Source organism: Pygocentrus nattereri, chromosome 24, assembly GCF_015220715.1.
Source record: "Pygocentrus nattereri isolate fPygNat1 chromosome 24, fPygNat1.pri, whole genome shotgun sequence".
Lineage (NCBI taxonomy): Eukaryota > Metazoa > Chordata > Actinopteri > Characiformes > Serrasalmidae > Pygocentrus > Pygocentrus nattereri.
Genome location: NC_051234.1, coordinates 853,131 through 880,684, shown reverse-complemented (window position 1 = coordinate 880,684; position 27,554 = coordinate 853,131). Strand labels below are relative to the sequence as shown.

The following is a 27,554-nucleotide window of genomic DNA, read 5'->3' as shown; positions in this document are numbered from 1 at the left end:
TTAGACAGGTTAAAGCTCTGAAGGTGCTCGTATGCCTCGTATTCTTTAGGCCAGTGCTTCATCCGGTTCTCAGGGCGCATTGTTTTTGCTCCCAGCACTCCTGCACCAGATTTTCACTGCTCCTAATAGCTTGCGTTAGGTAAATTGTGAGGAATAGAGCTAAAATGCAGCTTCCCGGAAGACGAGTTTGAGGAAAAAGTGCTTTACACAATATTAATCACTAGGGAAATAATAAAGGGTAATTAGACTGATGACATTGAAAGTCTCGCTGTGGACTGGCTGATCGTTTAGTGCAGAAGGCTGGTCTGCAAGCCTGTTCACTTCTGCTTGATTGAAACTGAAAAATTTCCACACCACTGAAAAGGTGCCCCGGATTAAAGGGGAATTCCACCAATTCTTTTAAAATTTCTGCATATTTCAATTGCAGACAGCAAGCAAAGTGGTTTAATTTGAACTAAAAAGCTTAATTGTACAGAAACTTATCGACTCCGAGTTCTTTATAGTGGTGGTGATGGGAACCAGGGCTCTATGTGAATGTATCTTTAAAAATGTTTTAGGCCAAAACCTTCTCAACTGTCTCAAGCATCAGAAAATGTCTCAGACATCAGGCGGTGAATTCATAACCATTTCATGTGGCAGCTATGAGATCGTTTTTAGAGGGTTTAAGCTCTTCGGACGTCTGGTTCCTATCACCGCCATTGTGGACAGTTCTGACTCTGTTTCACTAGAATGGGGCATTTCACACCAAACCGGATTTGTGAAAATTTGGTGATATTCTCCTTTAACAGTTCTACTTCAAATATTGTGCCACTAATAATAATGAATACAAGTGTTATTCTCCCAAAATGCAATAATACTAATAAATAATCTTCTAGTTACCACTTTTGGAAACGGGAACCGGTCTTCCCAGGCAGGAAGTTTCTCTGATGGTCATTTTTAAGGTGCTTTCTGCTGCCCCCTGGCATTTTGGCCTGTTTGTCATTTACAGGCCTACTGCATGCAGGAATGGGCGCCGTGGCATCCAGAGCATTGCATCTCTCCTCTTGCCTGCTAAAGCAAATGCCAGCATCAGATGATCTTTGCAGTTTTGTTGGGAGGGAAAAGGTTGTTTAGGTTCTTTAGCTTCACATTCCTGGTAAATGGAAATGCACTCACAGGCTTGTGGGCAAGATTCTTCAGGGCTGTTTGGTTCTGAAAGTGAAAGTGTTGCTGTTAGTAATAGTAACTTTCCCTGTGGGGAAAAGATTTTCACAGAAATTCATACGTACGGGCCACGACGTACATCAGCACTGTGAGGTGCGCAATCCCAAGACAGAGACTATGCAAATCAGATGAGATCATTAATTGCAGTCATATGGAATAAAACTATGTTTTGCCCCATCACTTGACGGGCAGTTCCACAGATTGTTTATCCGCGTGAGTCATTCATTCATTCGTTCTGGAAAAACTTACCAAGCCACAGTGGTGGTGATAGGAACCAGGCGTCTGTGGAGTTTAATGCCTCTAAAAGCTTCATTACCGATAATTATTACATGAAATGGTTTTGAATCCGTGGCCTGATGTCTAAGATAATGGTCTGTCTTAGTTTTGTGATATAATTTTGGCCAGCTAATATTTCTTTATAACAAATGAAGGGAAGAAAAGAAAAATAGTACCCAAAGAGATGTTCCACTGTTTTACCATTGTTGCATATGTAAACTCGTGTGGGTTCTCTGGTGGTTCTGGATGGTAAATAAAATGCCTGTATTAGTGTTGTAGTCATGGTGACCCCTGGTTCCCATCACCACCACTGTGAAGGAAGGTGAGTCAATACGTTTCTCTACATTGAACCATTTCACATGAACCTCTTCAGCTCCTCGGGACCACCGGTGGCTCCAAACCGCTCTTCATCCTGTTCTTCATAACATTCATACTCCATAAGCTCCATTCAGAAGCTGGGCGTCGTGTGAGGCTGTAGCTCTTCTCTCCAGTCTAATAGACGGTGACGTCATTTTAAACCCTTATAATAAAAGAAGCTGAACTCAGTTTGTTTTTCTACTGAAAGTCGACCCGTTTTTCCCCAAATCTGGGCTCTAAACTATAAACAGACGGCGTCTCTTCAGTGATCTGCTCTGGAAACATCACTTTTAGAGAACAACACAAAGAGCGGCGCAGATTTTTGGCCTTCAGCAGTGAATTGTGAGCGTATAGTGATGTGTGGAGATCATAAAACACATGTTCTGTTCATCTGAGGGGCTTTTACAAAACAATAAATAAATAAATAAAATATTTGTTTATTTCATGCAGTTGCTGAATAATTAGCCGCACGATTTGGTCCTGAAAATTCAGATGGACAAACTGAAACACCCCAGAGCGGAATCAGCAGATCTTTGGCTTTCAGCAGTAACTTGTAAGCATATAGTGATGTGTGTAGATCATAAAACACATGTTCTGTTCATTTGAAGGGAACTTTAAAAATATGTTATTATAAATAAATAATAAAATGAAAATGTGCAAGTTTGTTCAGGAAAATTCAGATGGAAAAAGCAAAATATCCCCTGGGAAATAAGAGGTTAAACCACTCTGAATGGCTTGTTTACATCTGGTCGACTGATGAATTTTTGAAAACAAAGGATGAGTGTCCAGATGAGCGTTTGAATCCAGTGTTGAACGGACAGGGGCGTTTCAGAAGGGCCGCTCATGTTGAGGTTCTGAGGACTGTTTTAACTCTGAAAGCTTTTGGAATGAAGCACAAGACAATCAGAATCGGGCTTATTTACATACAGCAGTCTTAAAGTCGCAGTAATCATTTCTAAGCCTGTGTCCACACGGGCAGCGTTGTGATGCGACAAGGCAGCCAGAGGTCATTCCCTTATAAGAGTCGGCAACATGACAAAGTTGTCATACATGCATAAGTCTGTGCTTTATCTCTGCCTCTGTGAAACCCCTACTCCCCTTTTCTGGTTCCTAGATAATTGTTCCTATAAAAGATGGAATAGCAGATAGTCCAGTCACAAAGACCAAATACTGTTTTCCCCTCACTGACTGTGCAGACACAGGGATTAACTAACAGGAAGCACACACCAGATGTGGACTTGAGTCATATGACTTGGACTCGAGTCAGATTCGAGTCACAAATTTGATGACTTTAGCCTTGACTCGAGAAAATCGAGTAAGACTTGCAACTTGACTTTGGCTTCAACACCAATGACTGGGACTTTGGATTTGAACCTCATGACTCGGAAAGACTCAAGACTCAACGTGGAAGAAGTGTCAAGTGAAGTCAAGCAGCACCGACCCAGCCCTCATTTCTGCGCGTGAGGCAGGGGTGTGGAATAAGGTGCAGAGATTATTTAACGTGCTGTGAACACGTGAGCGCAGCAGTTCCTGAGGTGGGGAGGGCGTCTGACTGAAGACGGGGGGCTCACACAGTCGATTATTCTTCATGTGAACGAGCTTGTCTGGTGTCTGCTGCGCTGATGCTGTTCATTTTACTTCAGAAGAGCTCAAGTTCGCCTCCATAAGCTGGAAATAAGTGAAGCATCAACATTATCAACGCACCCTCGCTCAGCCCTTAGACTCGAGTCTTCCCGGAGAAACTTCCCAGCCGAACTGACCATTTTCCCCTGTGGTAGTCAAAGGAAACACAGCTCTGTCTGTTTGAGCAGCTTCTGAAGATGAAACATCCCTGACTTCTGCGCCTTTTAACGGAAAGTTCCAGTAAGAAGCTCCCGTTTTGGTTTCTGTGGTCATCTAAAGCGTTCCTAGTTGTTTCTAGCTGGCTGAGCTAGGTTTTATTTTAATCCTGCGCACCCAACCTTCCCAACAATGATCAAAAACGCTCTTCAGATGTGACGTTTTTGCTTTAAATTAATCTCTGTGGTGCTTTTAGCTGCACTACTCTTGTGTACCAGTATGTCTGTCATGGTTCTGCGTTCCATGGATTTTGTAGTTTAGTTGGATTAGGAATGAATACGCAGCCATACGCCGTTAACGTGCCGTCATTTAAAAGTCTACAGTACCGTTACCGTCATTCAGTGTTATTGCCTTGAATCAGCTGAAGGACCATTGACGTTAGACTTGACTTGAGACTCGCCTGTACTGACTCGGGACTTGAGTGTGAAGACGTGAGACGTGCTTGTTCCCACCTCTGGTGCACGGTTTCTCACCAGGATTTGTATTTGTAGCGGGAACGCGTCTGATTTGTGGTTGGCGTTAGTGAATCTATGGCAAATACAGGTCAGTTTGAGCTCAGGAACGCCCACAGGCGATGGGCAGTCAGCGCTTTGGATGGCGGGGTGAAAAGTCAGTGCCGGTGTGAGCGCACAGTAAGGGATGAGGAGAGATGGGAAAATAAGTGGTTATAATTGGACCTCAGGGAAATAAACAAAATTCAAAGGATATGGGAACTTTTAAAGGAATAATGCAGCCAAAATGTTACAGTTTTCCCTTTCCTCCAAATGTTGTCAGCCAAGGCACCCACCAGCCTGTCGTTGTGAAAGGCTGGGAAGGGAGACCTGCAAACTGGAATCTTAAGATCTGAAAGGATTTTCTGCTTTTTTCTCTGCTCTGGGATCTATATCTGTTTTCTAGGCCTAACGGCTGCTTCACTGTGATCTTCCCTTTGGGCTAATGATCTCTCTCTCTCTCTCTCTCTTTCTGTGTCTCTCTCTCTCTCTCTCTCTCTCTGTCTCTCTCTCTGTCTCTCCCTCTGTCTCTCTCTCTGTCTCTCTCTCTGTCTCTCTCTCTCTCTCTCTCTCTCTCTCTCTCTCTCTCTGTCTCTCTCTCTCTCTGTCTCTCTCTCTGTCTCTCCCTCTGTCTCTCTCTCTCTCTCTCTCTTTCTGTGTCTCTCTCTCTCTCTCTCTCTCTCTCTCTCTATCTCTCTCTCTCTGTCTCTCTCTCTGTCTCTCCCTCTCTCTCTCTCTCTCTCTTTCTGTGTCTCTCTCTCTCTCTCTCTCTCTCTCTCTCTCTCTCTCTCTCTCTCTCTCTCTGTCTCTCTCTCTGTCTCTCCCTCTGTCTCTCTCTCTGTCTCTCTCTCTCTCTCTCTCTCTCTCTCTCTCTGTCTCTCTCTCTGTCTCTCCCTCTGTCTCTCTCTCTGTCTCTCTCTCTCTCTCTCTCTCTCTCTCTCTCTCTCTCTCTCTCTCTCTGTCTCTCTCTCTCTCTCTCACACACACACACACACAGGCCAGTATTACGTGATGATGACCACCCCTGATGTTCTCCAGCCAGGCGCTCCACGCTCCATAGCTCCACGCGCTCATCCGTACGCAGTGTGAGTACCAGCCCCAAGGGGGTGCTAAAGAGAATATCTGCAGTATCACGCTTGTTTCTGAGGGGAATTCCTGGCTTTACACGTTCAGAAGTGATGTGTTCGTTAACGGTGTCCATTGATGTTAATGAATAAGCTGGACGTTTAACTGAGAAGTCCTGCTTCTGCGGAGCGGCAGTCAGGCGTTCATGTGATCCAAGCAAACAAGTCCTTTAGGAAATAACACCAGACTTCAATCACATCACGCCTCCAGTGTGTTTTTCATACGTTGCATGGTAACATAAGTTCACAACCTAAGTGTCATGTGGAGCGACCGTAGGTCATGCCGGCTGCATCATGTGACCTGAATGAGCTGTGATTGGTAGACTGGGTTTGCAGTTAATTCTTCACAGCGCAGAAAGCAGAAGCGCTGAGAATAAATCTCATCATGTGAGTCTTTGATTGCAACAGTTGATTTTAAAGGAGAAGTTCGGTCAGAATTTAGCCAGTTGCGACATTGATTGACACGTCCCTCAGCCAGTCAGAAAAGTCCCTAAACGTTCCTTCTTGTGTCACACGAACAGACTCATCAGAACAAAGCTGCAGTGAGAACGGCAGCAGCAGTAAATTAGTCAGAATTGTTGGGTTAACCAGTGCTGGACAGGTGTTACTGAGGAATAGAATGCCTGACCCGTGCGATCATGATCATCTGGAAGGTGGAGCTTTTTTTTCATTTCATTCCTGAAGCTGAAAAGGTTTTGGATTAAACCTCCAGATTAGTGTTGATGCTATTAATACTTACACTGACTCTAAGGCTAGCTTTATTGGGATTACTGTACTTGCTAAAATCATTCGTGAAGGGGTTCTTCCGATTGATGGTCTCCAGCACATTTCCATCCAGAACCATTCCACAATGCAAAGAACCATTTAATCATGCATAGGGTTCTTTGAGTTTAGAATAGAACCTTTTTCTACCCTAAAGAACCCTTGAAAATGTTCTTTTTTTTAAGAGTGTAGTTACTAAATACGTCATGGCGGTTGCGGTTTCATCTCTGCTTTGCTAAGGAATTTAGGTCTGGTTTTGTAAGTAAGCAGCCTGAAGATTCACCACAAGGGGGCGCTACAAACAGAATACGTTTTTGATCCCACAAACGGGGAAATTCCACCTCCGCATTTAACCCATCCGTGAAGTGAAACACCACATACACACTAGTGACCACACACACACTAGGGGGCAGTGAGCACACTTGCCCGGAGCGGTGGGCAGCCCTATCCACGGTGCCCGGGGAGCAGTTGGGGCTTAGGTGTCTTGCTCAAGGGCACCTCAGTCATGGACTGTCGGCCCTGGGGATCGAACCGGCAACCTTCTGGTCACAGGGCCGGTTCCCTGACCTCCAGCCCACAAATAAGGAGATATTTCAAACGTGCTCCTCTGTTCTTTTCAGTTTCCTTTGTGCTGCTTAATTTATTCTGTTAGCACAAGTTATTCAGATGCTGCCAGGTAGCTTGAGCTCAGAGTTGGTCAGAATCAGCAACAGTAATTAAGGAGGTGGGACCTGTCAAAGTTTCGCAGATGGTCAGTTGATCGGAGTCCCTGAAGAGTGACGGAACACCAGTTACTCAATGAGAAACCTGCTATGGTTGTAACAAATATAAATGGATTATAAAGTATGATTTATATCGTCGCTGTCAAAACTAAACCTCTAATCCCCAAAGTGTAAACCTTACAGGAGAAGGAAAGGGCTTTCTTACCTTGTAGTGGAAGTCATTTTCAAATAACCGTGACTGTCTGTTGGTCCATTCATCGTAACGACTTTTCAGATTCTGCAACAAAGTAAACAGCCAACGTGGATACAAGGCTTTTGCATGACGGCGACGTTATATATACTAATGTTTCCCTCATTTTAGTATTGAAAAAATCTTGAACTCCTGTTTCAACAGTGCTTTGTTTCTTGTCCAAGTCTGTGGCTTTTCAACTGGTTTGTCTACTCTTTCAATTACAGCTTGTTTAATGGAAGAATAAATACTTAAAAGCCACCGGCAGATGCAAGACAAAATTATTCATGTCTGTCTAAATTATTCATACTCTTTGTGCTGAATTTACTCCAGAATGAGGTTTTTATGAAAAGGATACTTCACCCAAACAGGCTGTCCTGTTAGTGTCATCGTAGCAGTTTAGCAGATGTTTTTCTTTAACCTTAAAATAAAATCACATTTTGACAGTTTAGACTCCTCAAATGGAGACAATCAGTCAAGGTTTGTGGCTGCAGTTGTTTTTAGATGTACTTTTTTCAAGGTTATACGTAACAATGTGCTTGGAAAATGTCATGTGGTGCAACTAAACATCAATAAAAGTATTTTACGCAATTTTTGACTAAATGCATGTAAAAGCTAGTCTTTGTACTTTGAACAACTTTGTCCTTGACCTCAAGGTTACTAATTTCAAATAAGTAAACATTGTAATAATAACTTGTTCATTTTGCTCAGGTCGCACCACCTGACTAGACTGAAACAGCCTCAACTCCACAATTACACATTTTTCAATATTTGTGAAAAGCCTACCGACTTTGGTTCTTTGGACTGTGAAGGACACTTGGGGTCTTCTTTATGGTACAATGCCCTGCCGATGCTTTCTTAAAGGCGTGACAGAATAAAAGTCCTTTGTTGTCAGTTGTGCCATGTAACGTTTGAGGTAAACTGAACTTGCACGCGGAGGTTTTGCAGTGAGACTTTTGCCCCATTTTTCAAAATGTTGTGATTTTTAAAAGTTTCAAACATAAAAAAAACATATTTCAAATTTTATACAGTTATTTAACCTTTTTGATCATTTATTTAATCTACATACATGGTTGGATGGTCACACCGCATGACATTTTTGGCTTGCACTGAAAACTGTGTTCACAAGAAGGAATCATTGCACAATAATGTGATATACAGTCATATGCAAAAGTTTGCATGACCCAGTCAAATTACCTTTTATTGATTTTTTTTTTTTTTTTTAATTTATTTTAAAAAAAAATGTAATAAGTAGAAAAAATGCATATTCGCTACGGGGAACACATTACTGCACCTATTTTAATGCACATTTACTGTTTATTTGCTAAATTCAACATGGCGGGAGGCATATGTCATGTGTGAAACTGCAAATTTTACTGAACAATTTATATTTTTATTTGCTGTTTTCTCTGTAGAGGAAAACTTAGAATTCAGAAAATCAACAAAAAGTCTAATTTGACAGGGTTTGTTCAAACTTGTACTGTCATTTTTCTGATAAATACTTGATTAAAATAATTGATCATATATAAATGACACATCATGTCCTTCAGTCTTTGCACAATGTTCATTGCTGTCCACAAACGTCCAGCACTTGCTGTGTTAGCCTTTGGAAAAGTAAAGAAACAAACTTTGGCTCATCGGTTACATTTACGATGTCAGGAAATTTGTGTAATGCTTCTTTAATAGCTGAGCAGCTGATTTAACTCAATTTGGTATCAGACGCTCATTATTTAATTGTAATCTTGCTGAAAATATCTAAAATCCCGTTTTCCCCTCTTGCATGCAGGAATGATTCTGGCGCACAGCAGCATGAAGGTTTAAACCGGCGAGAACGTTCACACCTCCGTACGTCCAATAAATCAATTGAGCTTGTCGCTCTTTAGCGCGAACACCCACCTCCTACTCTCTAACATCTGAAGAGAACATTTCATCTGAAAATCCTTTTATATTTGCCTCGTCTGTCTCTGATGTGCTGAGACATAATTACTCTCAACTGCTACTGTTTACCAAGATAGAGAAGACTTGATATTAAAATTGGCCTCGTAGGTGAAGTTTCCTTTCACACTTCCTACCTTTATTACAGTGTTTGCCCTATAGGTTCACACTGTGGTTTCCACCATTGTCTGTGTACAGTATTTATTAATACATATTAATGTGAAAGGGGAACTGCACTGATTAGTTTTTTTATTTCAGCATAATAAATGGCAAAGATGTAAACAAGTCAACCAAGTCATTGTAAAAGTATCCACTCACCCATCCAGATCATTGAGTTCAGGTGTTCCAGTCGCTTCCATGGCCACAGGTGTGTAAAACAGAGCCCCTAGGCCTGCAGACTGGGAAAATTGTGCATAAATTGAAGAAAATCTCTGAAATTCCCATTTTAACCAAAGGAAATCACAGGTATTGCTCCAAAAAACATGTTGAGTGATTTCTCACTCTTTAATCTTACAAGCTAGCTTAGAAATTCTAAACCTTCAGTTCTTACCACATCTGTGTTTGCAAGTGTAAGAAGATGCATTTTATCATATCACTGTGTTCGGAAGAAAACCTCGTATCTCCAAAATGGTGACTTTACAGAAGAAGGAAAAAACCTACTTTACTTTCAATGTAAGTCAATGGAACCAGAAATCTTTCCAAGTCTTTTTGGGTCATTTCTTTTAGTCTGTTCATCATGAAATTTACACACAATGTAAAGGACAACATTTGCTTTTATATTATGTCAAAAACTGGAATATGTTAAAAATGGAGATACAAGGTTTTCTTCTGACAACAGCGACATGTTGAATTTGAAGTTATCTTTGGATGCAGAGTCTTGTTTTGCAGAAAGAAATAACATGTTCTTTAGTTTTTCTCATGTTTTTGTATTTTCTTGATATGAACACAAAGTCCAGCACCGATCCTGGTCTTCCAGTTCAAGTCATAAATGTTAAAACTCAGTTAAAAACGAGAAAAAAACACCTTCAGTAATGCCGACTGCAAAATTAGCATCGCTGTGGGATTCTAGTGGTATGTTAATGCTAAGCTAATGGTGATATGCAGAAACTTGTTTTGCTCACTGACATTTGAATCTTGTAAAATACATGCCACAAGTTTAAATCCAGCCAGAAATGAACAAATATTATAACAAATATTAAGATATTTTAACCCCGTAGCAGTTTTACAGTGACCCTTTATCAGTAAAGGGTCCTAGCATGGAGCTGCTGCCGCTGTTTTCCATTCCTAACAACCAACTGGAACCCGGTTCGACAAGTCCCAGTCAGGGACCTGTCGATTACTGCCAGGAGGACTAGAATGATGTTTTTCACAGAATCGGTCCTGGAGTCCATCAAAATGTGTTTGATTTCACTGTCATTTTCCACTTATGTTGGTAGTTAATAAGTGAGGCCTTTGGTTCAGCTCCTGAAGTCCTAACCAATGGGAGGGCTTGCTTGGCTGTCAACCCAAGTACACCAGAGAAGAGAATCCTGATTGGGTAATTTAACAGACATGAATTTATTTATTTATGTACTGTTCCACTGAAATCATTAGGCCATCTCTGAGAGCCTTGAAAGCCCTGAAGATTCCCCGCTGCACTGCATGGATAGCCTTGTCATTAATTGTAAATGTTATTATACATTTATGACAATAATAACTCTAGAGCTCTGAGACTCGGCGGTTTTTCGTTTTTATCTGGCCTGGACTTCTCTGTCATTGATATAACTGGCCACAGGACACAGACAGACCATTTTCCTGCCCTTTACTTTTCAAAATACAAGCGCTTTCAGGGCGCATCTCTAATATCTAAGCCGTTATTGAAGTCTTTGGCCGGGGCGCAGCAGAAGTGAGGTTTCGCTCCTCTGGTAGTTTTAGTGCAGCGTGCCCGGCTCCGTCCTCCCCTCACGAGGCCGGCAGAGCGGCGGCTTAATTAAAGTAGACCTGGGGGGAGACGCCCTGCCAGCAGAGTGGTACCGTTAGAGCAGATCTGGGCCTCATCTCGGACAGCATCTGGCTCAGAGCGCTGCGGTTTATAACAGGACGACTTCAGCCAGCGCTGGGGGGACGGGTCATTTTCAGTATGTGCTATCTTTAACAACTGCGTTATCTTCACCAAATACACAGTCAAGACGTGGATATACACTATATTTCCAAAAGTGTTCACTCACTCATCCAGATCATTGAATCCAGGTGTTCCAGTCACTTCCACGGCCACAGGTGTATGAAGCCGAGCCCCTAGGCCTGCAGACTGCTTCTACAGACGTTAGTGAAAGAATGGGTCGCTCTCAGGAGCTCAGTGAGTTCCAGCGTGGTGCCGTGATGTTTAGTAGCTTCTGTTTTCAAAAACTTGAAATACTGAATATTGAAGAAAACAACAATTATCATATATAATGCATATCATCCTCTACCTGTAGTAGAAAAGTGTCCAATTTATTTGGAATAATTAAATTATTACACGTGTGCGTATAAATATTAGGGAGCCCTGCTGGTGACATACTGTATAAATAATAATAATGCATGGCCTTGACTTAGTAAAGCATGCTCACAACTTAATTTTCTCATTCCCTCGCCTTACTAAGCCCTGGCCATGCCTTAATTATCTTGTTCCCATGCCTTACTAAGCTGTGGCCAAGACTAAAGCAAAGCAAAATTGATTTCTGTAGCGCTTTTTACAGCAGATGTTGTCACAAAGTGGCTTTACAGGACAATCGGTATTACAGAACGGAAAGAAAAGGGAATCCGGGTCCGAGCCCCACGAGCGTCGCCAGCGGCGACGGTGGCGAGGAAAAACTCCCTAAAAGAGGAGGAAACCTTGAGAGGAACCACGACTCAGAAGGGGAACCCATCCTCCTACGGTCGACACCGGATAGCAAACGTTATTAGTATGAAGTGGGAAAAGAGAAGATCTGAGGGTGAGGAGCATCTGAGGGTGAGGAGCATCTGAGGGTGAGGAGCATCTGAGGGTGAGGACTGCACAGCTCTGTAAAGCAAGAAGCTCAGTGGTGGTCAAACCGGTCCAGAAGGCTGGTGAGCAGCGGCGCCCGATCAAGGCAGAAGAGGCAACGGCATCAGACGCTCAGGATGGGCAGCTGATCAGCTCGGCAGAGAAAGGAAAGAGACTTGTTCCTACATTTTACTAAGTCAGGGCCACACATTAAGATCTCGTTCGTATGCGTTTAATACGACGCGTTTTAATTTATAATGTATGTATTATAATGTATGTTATGTAAAATATATGTATAAAATACACAAATAGTTTTATGAGTGAAAATTCTGCTGAAGTTATCACTTATCGTTATGGTTTGAAATGATTTTCTGTCAAATTAACATTAATATGAACTGGACCCCATTCATATTGGAAATTATGTTTATTTTAATTTCATTCTGAATATTGATTGTATTAGATGTTCATTAATTTTATTACATTATTGCAAACTCATTCTGCATATCATTAAAATCAGTAACCTCGATGATGTAAATGAACTAAATTAAGCTCATCAAGTTCATTACCTTATTTTTTTTTATTTGTTTTCTATTAAATGTTACATTAGATTCATTTTATATCACTGACAGCAGTGATTCCAGAACGGCAGCATCAATAAAACGCAACGAAAAACATAAACGATCACGTCACTGGCAAGTTTCACAGAAGGCGCTCCACAGAGACGCTGAGAGAGAAATCTGCCAGTTCAGAACTTGAGCCCTGTCTTGAGCCTTGTCTGGCGGCGCCTGGGCCGCGCGGCAGGACCGCATACGGATGGAGCCTCCTGATGGTCCGGAGAGTGGCTTCATAAACCCCTCAGATCAGCCGCTCCTTTAAAATAAACACCCCGGTGATCCGGAGCGGATTGCAGGCTTTTGTAAAGCCGCGGATCAGAACCAAACCTGTGCGGTTTTAATGCCTCTGTGAATAGGGGTGAATAGCTCGGCGCCGTTCTCCATGTTCTGCTCTTGTGATATAAACACATCGCTGCGTGATGAAAGGTCACAATGAAGAACGACTGACTTTTCCTATCCCTCTTTTCGTGCAGAAAGATGGAGGGCCCGCGGACCCCAAGAGATGAAAGGAGGAGGGCGCAGCACAACGAAGGTAAGTCAGCGTGTTCTGATGTTGTTTTGATGCCACGCTTGTGACACATTTTTATTTCATACTCACAACATCTGAGCAATGAGGTCACTCCAAATATGTGTTCATTCCATAAACATCAAGGCTGAAAAATGCCTTTTGAAGTCTCACTGTAATGTCGTCAGTCTGCCACTAGAGGGTGGCGTGGATTGCCTTTGAATTCTTTGCCATTTGCCATGTCTTTGACTCTACAGTTAAACATTGAGCTTAAACCCACATGCTCTTATCTTCTTACGCTGTCCACTGCAGTGGAGAGGAGACGACGAGACAAAATCAACAACTGGATCGTGACTCTGTCTAAAATCATCCCTGACTGCAACGTGGACAGCACTAAGACTGGAGCGGTGAGCAGCTCTTTATATTGAGCACACATAAAAACTTGATGTGTAAAATATGATGATTTATGAAGACAGTTGACTGCAAAAGTTCAAACACTCCTGGTCAAATGACAGGTTTTATTGATTTTCTTAGTAAAAGTAAATTAAAACACATCCACTATAGAGAGCATACTCCGAATTTAGTGCTCAATTTCTATTTAATTGCAGATTTTCATATACCTGAAAATAAAAACCTGACGTACACAATATGGACAAAAGTATGACATCACACTCTAAATCCATAGGCATTAATATGGAGTTGGCCTGCCTTTGCAGCTCTAACAGCTTCCACTCTTCTGGGAAGCTGCTACAAGATTTTGGAGTGTGTGTGGAAATTTTAGCCCGTTCATCCAGAAGAGCATTTGTGAGGTCAGACACTGATGCTGGACGAGAGGGTCTGGCTCACAATTTCCATTCTAGTTCAAGGTGTTCTATGGGGTTGAGGTCAGTCAAGTTCTTCCACACCAAACTGGCTCATCCACGTCTTTATGGACCTGCTTTGTGCACTGGTGGTCAGTCATGTTGGAACAGGAAGGGGCCGTCCCCAAACTGTTCCCACAAAGTTGGGAGCGTGAAATTGTCCAAAATCTCTTGGTGCTGAAGCTTTAAGAGTTCCTTTCACTGGAACTAAGGGGCCGAGCCCAACTCCTGAAACACACCCCCACACCATGATCCCCCCTCCACCAAACTTTACACTCGGCACAATGCAGTCAGACAAGTACCGTCTCCTGGCAACCGCCAAACCCAGACTCGTCCATCAAACTGACAGATAGAGAGCGTTTCCACTGCTCTAGAGTCCAGCGGCAGCACTTTACACCACTGCATTTAACACTTTGCATTGTGTATTTTGATTTTAGGTTTGTGTGTAGCTGCTCAGCCGTGGAAACCCATTTTGTGAAGTTCACAGTTCTTTTGCCGATGTTGCTTCCGGAGACAATTTGGAAATCTTTAGTGAGTGATTCAACAGAGGATAGGCACTATGCACTTAAGCACTCTGCGTCCCCACTCTGTGAGTTTGTGCTTTGTGGCTGAGCTGTTGTTGCTCCGAGATACTTCCATTTTACAGTAATAGCACTTACAGTTGTCTGGGGCAGATCTAACAGGATAAAAATCACTAACTGACTTGTGGCAGAGGTGGCATCCTACGACAGTGCCATGTTTAAAGTCACTGAGCTCATCAGTACGACCCTCTACTGCCAGTGTTTGTCTATTGAGACTACAGGGCTATGTGCTTGTTTTTATCCTCGTGTTTAATAAAGGGTGTGGCTAAAACACCTGAACTCAGCAATGTGTACTAATACGTTTGTGTATATTATGTATAAAATGTGCCATAGTTTGTTTTATTTTGCCTAATATGTTAAATTCAACAAAGTAAGCGTGCATTAAAAAGTGGAGAAATATCAACAATATAGAAAATCAACAAAACCAGGAGCGCCCAAACTTTTGCATACGACTTGTAATGTTTAGCATACCAGCCCCTGTTCCAGTTAACCCTGCATGGTAACCCACTGTACCATTTTCACTCTGGCACTGGAAAAGTGAGGAGAAGTGCAGAAGAGTGTCGTTATGTGTAACGATCATGTCGTTAATGAGCGAAAATATTTTTAATGAATAAACTTTGCAGGTTGCTTTTCCTTTCAGCGCTAATGCTAACAGGTCCGAGATTTCACACAGATGGTGCGCAGACCAGCACTAACGTACGAGGTGTTTACAGACGAGGAGCCGCAAGCGTTACGAAGCGAAGCAACTCTGAAATAAGTGGCTGTGTGTACTTGGGTTACCAGCTGTACAGCACAGGGGTCACTGTACTTTCATAAGACAGTTCAGACCCAAATTCATTTCCACAGCCACACTGAGAAAAACGCACCCCAAGTACATGAAATCCACCGCCGCTGCACTTTCAAATTAGCTGTATTTGTTGGGAAAAGCGCAAATCTGACAGCCCTGCAACGGGAAAAAAACCAGCTTAAAATCCCTGCTGCTCCACGCAGCTTCACTACAGCAACTGCTTTCAGACTCTTCTCTGCAGTTTTACTGCCACAGCTTTTCTCCAGCTGGGCTGTCTTTAGCTTTTTGGGGGTGAATAAGTCAATACCTCACTGTATTTACACACACACACACACACACACACACACACACACACACACACACACACCGGCTGCTTCACTAAGTACACAACATGGTGGTGGTGTGTTAGTGCGTGTTGTGCCGGTCTGAGTGGATCAGACACAGCAGTGCTACTAGAGTTTTTAAACACCTCAGTGTTGCTGCTGGACTGAGAATCGTCCACCAACCAAAAATATCCAGCTAACAGCGTCCTGTGGGCAGCATCCACTGACCACTGATGAAGGACTAGAGGATGACCAGCACAAACTGTGCAGCAGCAGATGAGCTGTCGTCTCTGACTTTACGTCTGACAAGGTAGGAGTGTCCAATAGAGTGGACAGTGAGTGGACACAGTGTTTAAAACTCCAGCAGCACTGCTGTATCTGATCTACTCGTATCAGTGCAACACACACTAACACACCACCACCACGTCAGCATTACTGCAGTGCTGAGAATGACCCACCACCCAAACAGTACCTGCTCTGTGAGGGTCCATGGGGGTCCTGACCACTGAAGAACAGGGTAACAGAGTATCAGAGAAACAGATGGACTACAGTCTGTAACTGTAGAACTACAGAGTGGAACTATACGGTCAGTGGAGCTGATAAGAAGGGATGTGAAGGATGTGTCCTGGGTGGGTGTGTGCGTGTATATGTGTATGTATATATATCTCACAATAACACAGATACTAATACAAAATATGAATAAATTGGCGATTGCTGATCGCGCGTCCCTGAGTCATGGCCCTATTTTGGAGATGTGCATATCCCGATTATCACTTCATTAATAATTTGTACAGCTTTATTACAGTATACAGTGTCCAAGAGTAGAATGGCATCAAACCTGTCCAGAATAGGACACATACACTTCTTAAGGAAAGGCAACCTGCATTGAGCTTTTTAAAGCACAGCATTTGTATTCTTGCTTCCGATCATGCCTATATCAATAACGACACCCTTATATTGGTGAAAGGAAACAGTCTGAACCTCGGCAACCTTTAAATAATAACTTCTCTAGCTGCATCTTTCTGTTTTCTAAGTCTATGACTAACTCTTTGGTTCCACCTCTGTTAAGATTCAGGTGATTATCCACCACCAGCTGACAAATCACTCCACTTCAGCTCCTCTGGTCCTTGCCCTTCAGTGTATAGCACTACACTCAGCTGTATACTCAATGCTTAAAATACTCAGAGGCTGTTCACTGGAACACGGCGTGTAAGAATACCATCGGAAACCTTATGGAAAAGCCTAATATACTGAAGTATGGGAATAAGATAATCCTCAGCCCAAGCTGTAGTAGAACTGGAGATTGTGCTTCATCAATTTTAATGCCAGGAGGTGAACAGTATTAACAGGCTTGAAGCAGAAAATGCCATTCGAACAGAACTAGCTCTTCAAATCAGACAGATACTGTCTACCAGTGCATCATCAGACATCTGTTTCTATAAGCAAACTGAAAGATCCTGGAATGGATAAACCTGCAGAGCTGGAGGCTCAATTTCAACACTTTCCATGATACGCAAAGTCAAGGTCATGCTCTAACTGACCTTTATTAGAAACCCCTCCTTTGTAGCCGCACCATGCTAGTTTCTGACCAAGAGCCACTCTTGTCTGGATGTTTTCGGGTGGTGGGTGTTTCTAATAAAATGATCAGTGAGTGGAAGTATGAGGTGTTTCTAATAAAGTGGCCAGTGAGTGGAAGTATGAGGTGTTTCTAATAAAGTGGCCAGTGAGTGGAAGTATGAGCGGTGTTTCTAATAAAGTGGCCAGTGAGTGGAAGTATGAGAGGTGTTTCTAATAAAGTGGCCAGTGAGTGGAATTATGAGCGGTGTTTCTAATAAAGTGGCCAGTGAGTGGAAGTATGAGAGGTGTTTCTAATAAAGTGGTCAGTGAGTGGAAGTATGAGGGAGGTGTTTCTAATAAAGTGGTCAGTGAGTGGAAGTATGAGAGGTGTTTCTAATAAAGCGGTCAGTGAGTGGAAGTATGAGGGAGGTGTTTCTAATAAAGTGGCCAGTGAGTGGAAGTATGAGAGGTGTTTCTAATAAAGTGGCCAGTGAGTGGAAGTATGAGCGGTGTTTCTAATAAAGTGGCCAGTGAGTGGAAGTATGAGGGAGGTGTTTCTAATAAAGTGGCCAGTGAGTGGAAGTATGAGAGGTGTTTCTAATAAAGTGGCCAGTGAGTGGAAGTATGAGGGAGATGTTTCTAATAAAGTGGCCAGTGAGTGGAAGTATGAGAGGTGTTTCTAATAAAGCGGTCAGTGAGTGGAAGTATGAGGGAGGTGTTTCTAATAAAGTGGCCAGTGAGTGGAAGTATGAGGGGTGTTTCTAATAAAGTGGCCAGTGAGTGGAAGTATGAGGGAGATGTTTCTAATAAAGTGGCCAGTGAGTGGAAGTACAAGGTGGGTGTTTCTAATAAAGTGGCCAGTGAGTGGAAGTATGAGGGAGGTGTTTCTAATAAAGTGGCCAGTGAGTGGAAGTATGAGAGGTGTTTCTAATAAAGTGGCCAGTGAGTGGAAGTATGAGAGGTGTTTCTAATAAAGTGGCCAGTGAGTGGAAGTATGAGCGGTGTTTCTAATAAAGTGGCCAGTGAGTGGAAGTATGAGAGGTGTTTCTAATAAAGTGGCCAGTGAGTGGAAGTATGAGAGGTGTTTCTAATAAAGCGGTCAGTGAGTGGAAGTATGAGGGAGGTGTTTCTAATAAAGCGGTCAGTGAGTGGAAGTATGAGGGAGGTGTTTCTAATAAAGCGGCCAGTGAGTGGAAGTATGAGAGGTGTTTCTAATAAAGCGGTCAGTGAGTGGAAGTATGAGGGAGGTGTTTCTAATAAAGCGGCCAGTGAGTGGAAGTATGAGAGGTGTTTCTAATAAAGTGGCCAGTGAGTGGAAGTATGAGAGGTGTTTCTAATAAAGTGGCCACTGAGTGGAAGTATGAGAGGTGTTTCTAATAAAGCGGTCAGTGAGTGGAAGTATGAGAGGTGTTTCTAATAAAGTGGCCAGTGAGTGGAAGTATGAGCGGTGTTTCTAATAAAGTGGCCAGTGAGTGGAAGTATGAGAGGTGTTTCTAATAAAGTGGCCAGTGAGTGGAAGTATGAGAGGTGTTTCTAATAAAGTGGCCAGTGAGTGGAAGTATGAGAGGTGTTTCTAATAAAGTGGTCAGTGAGTGGAAGTATGAGCGGTGTTTCTAATAAAGTGGCCAGTGAGTGAAAGTATGAGAGGTGTTTCTAATAAAGTGGCCAGTGAACGGAAGTAGGGAAACCTGTGCATGCTCTGTCAAAACATCCCGCTCATCAAACCTGGCAGAGAACTCATTGGCCTTATTTTGGGGTAATTGCCCCCTCTGTTGGTCCGGGCTGGTGCCTCCACAGCCTCTGCGGCACTGCTCTGCTATGACTGACTTATAGTTTCCTCCTCTACTTTCTGTTTATAATCCCCCCTTTTCCTTCCTGATAGCCCTTTTCAGATCCTTCTGTGCAGCTTTAATCCCCCCTTTATCCCTGCTGGCAAGCGCTGCCTTTTTCCTATTGATAGCAATCTCAACATCTCTCGTCACCCATGGTGTATTATTAGAGAAACGTTTTGCAGTTTTACTAGGAATCGTAGCATAAACATAAATGTATATAACTTCCTACTCGAATATACTATCTGTATTATTACCTTCACATAAAATAGTCCAAGTTGGTGCAATCAAAGCACCCTTTCAGCTGCTCATAGGCCTCGTGAGACCAGGCCTGTACTGATTTTGTTATTACAGCCCGCCGTGAACGAGCGCAAAGTATTTTCAGCACACCCAGTTGCGGTCTGATTGCCCCAAGGGTGATAGAACATGAGACACATAGCTTTCTTTAATACCATAGTAAAACAGGTCAGTGCTTCTATTGTTGCCGATGGAGCAAGTTACGAATTGTTTAAGAGAAAGCAAAGCAGAGGAGATCATGCAGCGGTTAAAAACCCGCATTAAATAATCTGAGGCACTGGAGCTTGAGAGTGGTTCTAAATATAGTCTTTAGAGACAGTTTGCTAATGGTAATATAACGACAATAAAATGGGAAAAATTCAGGAGGGAGATCACAGGAACTGCATTGCAGTTCATCACTTATACAGTGTGCTAACTGAGGGAATAAGTGGATTGAAGCATTGCCTTTAGGTTGCAATTCATTTTTGTGCAGCCTATCAAAGTCGCTGTCACTTGCTTAGTCACTGAGTGACTGACTGATGCTCTTCGTTCAAATACCCACTTGCAAATGATGCCAGAAACAAACAGTAGGTGGTGCTGTACATTTAATGCACTGAAGTAAGGTCATCACCTCATTACTCTTCTTATGTAGGGCTAACATATACAGTACTGTGCAAAAGTCTGAAACCACCGTTTCGTTTATCTAATGTCCAGTCAAAAATGATCATGAAGTGTAAGTTATTCACTTTTTTTCAGAAGACATTCCTAAAGCGATTAAGATAAAAGATAATCCACTTGCATAAGGAAGCGAAAGTAAGTGGAAAAGTACAGGAGTTTCCAAAACTGGAGATGATTAAGAGACACAGAGAAAATGGGGCGCCTAACAACAGTACTGGTAGACCACCAGACTGTCCCCTTCAGATGAACAGTACTTAAGAAAAACAAGCTGCTTCAACGTCACTGAATGCAACCAACTTCTAAGACTGAACTTCAGAGGTGTGGAAAAATATCCCTGCAAGAAAATAATGGAAGCTGTGATGAAGGGAAAAACGCAGACACACTTAATACTGAAAATGTTTGCATTATATTTAGTTGTTGAGGCTTTGGTGTAGTTTCCTCTTAGATACATGTAATATAGTCAGGTCAAGGTCAAGGCCATCTCTGATGGTCAAGTCCACAGTGGAGTGAAATTCCGTTCCTCCAGGAACATCACGGAGCAACAAGGAACACAGAGTACAAAGCGTGAACGTGCAGACATCGTGTGCAAACAAAAAATTAAACTATAAACAATAAATACGATATATTAACCAGACATTAGACCCAGTAAACAGACAGGACAGTGCAGCAGCGACACAGCGCTCATTCTGGACATGAGGAGCAGAGATATGAACCTGCTGTGATCTGAGAGTCACACAGTCAGACGACAGACAGAAACACAGCAGATGCTGAGGCAGAAAAAACAGAGTAAACAGTGAAAACACAGAGTAGCAGCAATGACCAGATAGTGCAGGTAGAGCATCAAAAGAGAAGTGTGTGTGGAGTGTGTGAGGGAGGGTGGGGGTGGGTTGTTAGCTCAGTCCTTGTGAGTTTAAGAACCTCATTGCTTGAGGAATAAAGCTGTTGCAGAGTCTGGCAGTGGTGGCACGGATGTTCCGGTACCTTCTGCCAGACGGCAGCAGTGAAAAAAGTCCGTGTGAGGGATGGAGGGGGTCGTCCACAGTGCTAGTGGCTGCCTAATGTTTGCAGCTCTAATTGTTTTTTTATCCATATTACGGAGGTATTTGCAAGTTGAAGGCCAAACAACAATCTCACCATCTAAGAGTTGATAGGCCCCATGAGCTGTAGGTATTCAGCCTAGTCAACTCTGCCATATGTGAGTGTCCTGTGTTCCATAAAAACACTAAACCAACAAAACGACATGACAACCAAAAGTCATGATTGCAGAGTCATAGTTGGTTCACCATGAGAAAAAATGCGAAACAGGGCCAAAACTGACTCTGCTGAACAGTGAAAAGAGAGCCATGTCTCACGAGCTGTGAAGTTGGTTTCAGTTTCACATCCTCAGATTTCTTCTGTAACAGTTTTCAAACAGCAGACAGTAAAAGTTTAACATGTAAATGATCACTTCTAGTGACCAAGACGATCCACTTTTGTGTAATATGCATCTGAAATGAGTTTAGAACATTTTCATTGGACTGTTACTCCTATGAGGGCTTAGCTACCACCTACTAATGAAAGACGAGTGGCAATCTTAGGGGTCCAAGCACAGGGTGCTATTATGGAGCCAGCAGAACACAAATGGTGGGCAAAGCACATTGAATGCCCTCTAATTATACCATATGTGGGGTCTCAAAATCCAAGTACCTGGAAAACAAGTCAATATTGGTACATATGACATATTTGCATAGAATTAAGCTCAATAAACTGAATAACTGCAATCAAAATTGGATTAAAAAAATTATTCTAATTTTCTCATAGTAAGAATGCTGCCAGACCAGCTGCAAGGGATTGGTTTCTGATCTTGCTCATGAATTTAAATGCCTTATTATTATCATTATTATTATTAGCCAAATTATTACGCGTTATCAAAATTATGTGGTATTACTATCTAAATCACTTACTACGTCTTTCACACCGTTGACAATTGCACTTTTCTCTCTCGGTTTTTCTCTTTGTCAGAGTAAAGGAGGAATCCTGTCCAAGGCATGTGATTACATCCAGGAGCTGCGGCAGCATAACCACAGGCTTCAGGAGAGCCTGAAAGAGGTGAAGAGAGTCCAGATGGACAACGAGATTCTTCGACAGCAGGTACGTCCGCCTGGAGAGGCCGCCTGCCACTAGCTCATCTCTGCCAAAAGACTACCTCCCAGAGAACACAGGCTTTAAGAAACGAGTGCTTGAAGGAAGCAAAATGATCCACCAGGGGCCTGAGAGAATTCCACAAGAAAAGACCAGCTACAGGGAGTGGAGTCATCTGGAAATAGGCTGGATAATCTGTGATGTTCTAGGCACAATAATTAATCTCATGAGCGAGAAACAAGTTCAATTTACTGCCTAGATTTGTGATACTTCCTCTTTTTAAGCCTCACTGAACATCTTACGGTTCAGTTAGTGCCTTGTCCAGTCACCCATTCTTAACTGTCAGATATACTATTAGATAGTACTGTGCAAAAGTCTTCATAATAATTAGTCTGGTTTTGGCCATAGCATAGATAAATCATGTGACTGTTATTTATATATAAACTATAAACATTTACATATTTAGCAGACACTAGCAGTCCAGAGCATTTGTATTGGGTGGTGCGTGTTTGTGTGTGCATTCAGCACAAATTAGCCAAGTATCGGTTGTAATTATTAGCTATAATTCCAATATTGAACCAATCGTGAAAGACATTTCCTAGTTAATAGTAAATAAACTACCTGCTGCCAATACGATGGACGTCCCTAGTTTTTGTCATGTAAAAACTGCGCTCTTATGCCCATGTTAGGAACTCCGGGTCAAAGCTCCATTTCTCCATGAATGAATAGGGTTTTCGGAAAACCGCCTCTAGCGCCACCGTGTGATTGATAAAAATGTTCAGAACCCGATACGTTTTGTTCTGTGTACATTTTTCTCCCGGATACCACTGGATCCTCCGACTGATGAGGTCATCAAAGAGTCAAAATATGAATATTTGCTACATGTGAACTAAAGCCACTGCGCACTGAATTCACCTCATTATACCGGCAGCCTCCTTAATCAGGCTTTGCCAGTGTGGTAGCGTATTTCCATGTTCAGACTGAGGGCAGATGGAAAAGAGTCAGAATTAAATCAGCAGGTTTCCCTGCAGTTCTCTGTTCTTCATCTGATGCTCAGCGAAACACCATAGATCTCTCCTTTTAGCTCGATTTGAAGAGATCTACAAATGAACCTGCTGATCCAGTACTGACTCAGCGTAATAATCACTGCTGAACCCCTGATGAACTGATTTCGGCTCTCAGAATATCCTGATTATTATTTTAATGCTGGTAAGATTTTCTGAGGACATTTTCTCGGGACATTTGGCAGGTTTTTGTTCGACTTTTCCCGTTCCACCTTAAATGGTGCAGCAACTGCAGCTTCATTTAAGGTGGAACGGGAAAATGGAGGGTTGAAAGGCGTGATATGAAGAGGTTTCTCTATTTCTGTTCGAGTTACATTAACAGGTCAGTGTTGTTTTGTCCCATTTACTAATGTTCATGATTGCTAGTCACACCTGCTGCAGGATTTAAGGCGGAACGGGAAAAGTCAAACAAGAAATCTGTCGAAAAAGAAGCTAAAGAAGTAGTTTAAACACGGGTACTATTTTTGATAAAGTGTTGTAGGGCTCGAAATGTCCTAGTAGAGGTTTTATTGACGGGTGTACCTGTAAATATGCACTATGTTAGAACATTTCAGATGGTCAGAGCGCTGCCATCGTCCAGAGAAGAACGTTCACAGGACAAAACGTCTCGGTTCTGAATATTTTTATCTACCACAGTGTGTGATGGAGGTGATTTTTCAGAAACACTATTGATTCTGGCCCATAGAGAAATGAGCTCAGATCCGGAGTTCCTAATATGGGCATAACGAGGACTACAGAACGACGCGTGACTACAGTGGTCTATTGCTGCTGGTTTCAGGTGGACGAGCTGAAGAGCGAGAATGCTTTACTGCGGGCGCAGCTGCAGCAGGGCGGAGGTGGTGAGCCACTGCACTGAGCTGAACAGTAGCGTCTCACAACAGGACATGTCCCCCCCACCTCAACCGGAGGACAAGGAAGCCTACGGCCACACAAAACCAACAGGTGTTGTTTTTCCAGTGTGCTGTTTCTCAGGCTTCTCCTGTGGACTGGACCAGAAACCCTGGTATAATGGCTGGCCGTGGAACACCGCTGCAGGGCACAGGCAGCCGATTGGACGGGAGCTGAAAGACCGAGCCATCTCCACTACAGCGGTCTACAGACCCCGGAAACCATTTTTCACTGTTTACTCAGCTTGGACTGTGATAACGGGACGTAATGTTCCATGCACTTTTTATTCGTTTTTAGTTGTTTTTCCTTCCTTCACTACTGGCGCTAATCTACAAGCGTTTGTATCATGTTTAGCTTGTTTTTCCTCATTTCCATTTTTTTTTCTATCTGTGCTTCTGTTTAGCATCGGTTGTTTATTTAATGCATCGTTTCATATGCAATGCCCCCCTTAAGAAAACCCAGCTGGGGCGAGACTGAGGAAGTCAGGAGATAACAGAAGCGGAAGAAAAAAAGCGCTGAATGAAATCTCATTAGTGTTTAGAACTAAATTTAGCGTTAAACACAGCTAAAACGCCCCCATGTATCCATCTGGAAAGGTGCTGTGATGATAGAAAATGAGCTCTACGTGTGATTATTAGTGCCTTATCGCAGCTCACCTTCAGAGGACACCTATGACTCCCGCAAAGCAAGACGATAAAACTCCTGCTCTCAGCTTAATGGGCTAAAGAGGCTGATTTGTCTCTGAAAGCTCCACACCTTGAAAAAGCACTCCACAAGAATAAACTGCACACTGATGACTTCTGACTTCTGACTAATGTACAAGAACAAAATTGAAAAGGAATAAATAATTCAGTGAAATGTCGCTCAGTTTCGCTCTGGAGGTACAAAGCTAATGTAGCTAACGTGCAATGGAAGCTGATAAGCGTTATGCTCACTGCATGCAAACCTTACGGAGGTTTTCTGATGGACCTGCTTGTGTCTGTCATCTATGAACGTGGATGAAAGTAGATGGCACAGCTGAAAACTGGTAGCAGCAGCTCAAAGCCTGAAATACACTCTTCAACAAGATGGTTCTTCAGGGGTTGCCTAGTCAAGACAGTGGTTCCGTTTAGAGCAATTTCATGCTTTGGTTCTCTTAACATGGTGAGAAGGGCTCTTTACATTAATGGAGATTAAAGCGGATACAAGCGGCCGAAATGAGCTTTCTCCGCAGGGTCGCCGGGCTCTCCCTTAGACGTACGGTGAGAAGATCGGCGATTCGGGAGAGGCTCGGAGTAGAGCCGCTGCTCCTCCACGTTCAGAGATGCCAGTTGAGGTGGTTCGGGCATCTGGTAAGGATGGCCTCTGGACGCCTCCCTAGGGAGGTGTTCCAGACATGTCCAACGGGGAGGAGACCCCGGGGAAGACCCAGGACACGGAGGGATTATATCTCTGGACTGTCTTGGGAACGCCTCGGTATCCCTCTGCAAGAGCTGGAGGAGGTGGTGGAGGAGAGGGAGGCCTGGGCCTCTTTGCTTTATTCACATTTTCAAGAAGGTTCTACCTGAAGAGCCACTTAAGCTTGAAATGGCCCTATATATAGAACTCATGTTTCCAAATGAAACCATCTACTTTACTGAGGAACCCTTGAAGAGCGTCTTTTTTAAGAGTGTAGGCCTCACGATTATGAACTGACCTCGGTTATTTTCCACAGTTGTTATCTTTCTCAACCATATGTTTACATCACTAGCATGGCAGATGCAAACTGCTGATCTGCTTATGTTAAAATGCTACGACCATATCAATTCTTTTATGTCAGTGAAAAAGTTTCATGCTACAAAAACCATTTTTATGATAAAGCTCTGTTGTTTTTGGCTCTAACAAGCGCCCTCTAGTGGAAATATAAATACAGTTCTGTGCCAAAAATTTGAACAACCCCGGTTACGTTCCACGTTTTGTAATGGCATTTTTCTGCTAATTTTACGACATTTTCTACGTATTTGCATTTAAAGTCATCTTCTCGTTAGCATATTGTACCATGCTGGACAGTGATAGGCTCAAGTTCATGTGTAACAGCTACTGCACCCCAGAAAGTGCTTTTTTTCAGTGCTGTAGTAACACACAAGGTGCAAATCTCAGTCTGTATGACCATAATGAGGCAATCAAGAGGTGTTAACCGTCAAATTTGCCGTGACCTTTGCACATGCCAGAGGTTAAGGTTTCATTTTCGCACTAGTATGTTAAATTAAGCAAATAAACAGTGATTGTGCATTTAATTGTGCATCTCTGTAGGACGTGTTCACTTATTTTTAAAAACGTAACTTGGCCGAGGATGTCCAAACGTTTTCATGCGACTGTGCCTTTCATCAGTTGGGACTTAAGCCTCAATAGCTAGGAAGACAGCTAATCAGCTGAGTTAGCCTTATTAGGTTGTACTGTAATGGTCACATACAGTAAACAAAAAAGGACTTAAATTATTCATCTAAATTTTAGATGGCAAGCTCAGGGCGTTCTCAGACTTGCCCATAATACTTGAGTCCGCACACAGGAACGATCGATTCCACAGTTCCATGTGTCACATTTCTGGATGCAGGTTAGCGAAATGGTAGGTGCTATAGCTTCATCCATTTCCTGTATCTAGCGGATCAGCGGATGCTAAGGGGCATAGTGCGCAGAGGTCACCGACTTTCTGCAGAGTCCATCACTACAGACCTCCAGACTTCATGTGGCCTTCAGATCAGCTCAAGAACAGCGTAGAGAGCTTCATGGAATGGGATTCCATGGCCGAGCAGCTGCATCCAAGCCTTACATCACCAAGCGCAATGCAAAGCGTGGAATGCAGTGGTGTAAAGCGCCGCCACTGGACTCTAGAGCAGTGGAGACGAGTTCTCTGGAGTGACCAATCACGCTTCTCCGTCTGGGAATCCGATGGACGAGTCTGGGTTTGGCGGTCGCCAGGAGACGGTACTTTTCTGACTGCATTGTGCCAAGTGTAAAGTTTGGTGGAGGGGGGATCATGGTGTGGGGGTGTTTTTCAGGAGTTGGGCTCGGCCCCAATGTGGATGAGAATATCTAAACGCAGAGCAAAGCTGAGGCATCTGTTTTGTCTGCGTTTTCCTGTGTGGTTTCTTGTTTACAGTTGCCTTGATCCTTATAGGAAAGTCTGTCCACTCAGCGACCACCTTTGCAGCGCCGCCGGGCAGTTATTTTGAGCCATACAAGACCAGGCTTTTATCTGTTTGAATAGTGAGAGACCAACATACTCGAAATCAAGGGTCAAATTACCATTTTAAAATCAAATTTGAGTTTGCTGGTTAAAAACTGACAAAAACCTCAGTTTTTAGCGTTTGGCTCAAAATGTGTTTTTCCTGGGTTGTTCTGGCTACAAGATCTCAGGCTCCCCACTCGCGGCTTAACCAGCCAGGCTGATTGGGTCTTTTTGCTGAAATGTGGGACTTTACTCCACAAACAGACGGCATGTTGAGCATTAAGAGCTTTCCTGTTCAGATTTTGACCAGCGACCGGCTTCTCATGTATAATGTCTCTGCTTGAGCACATAATGACTGATTTT

The 27,554-nt window shown here is 43.0% G+C and overlaps 1 protein-coding gene across 3 annotated transcripts in view; it reads left to right on the top strand.

The window, feature by feature from the left end:
* Positions 1–24,866, top strand: part of LOC108442740 (upstream stimulatory factor 2) — a 31,924-nt gene extending 7,058 nt beyond the window's left edge. For all 3 annotated transcript variants that reach the window (XM_037534225.1, XM_037534224.1, XM_037534223.1), the window contains 5 exons: positions 5,164–5,251; positions 13,009–13,067; positions 13,353–13,447; positions 21,933–22,061; positions 23,895–24,866. In XM_037534225.1, coding sequence (XP_037390122.1) covers positions 5,164–5,251; positions 13,009–13,067; positions 13,353–13,447; positions 21,933–22,061; positions 23,895–23,972 — 449 coding nt within the window. In that variant the 3' untranslated portion in view covers positions 23,973–24,866. The remainder of the gene's footprint in view (positions 1–5,163; positions 5,252–13,008; positions 13,068–13,352; positions 13,448–21,932; positions 22,062–23,894) is intronic.
* The last annotated feature ends 2,688 nt before the right edge of the window (positions 24,867–27,554 follow it).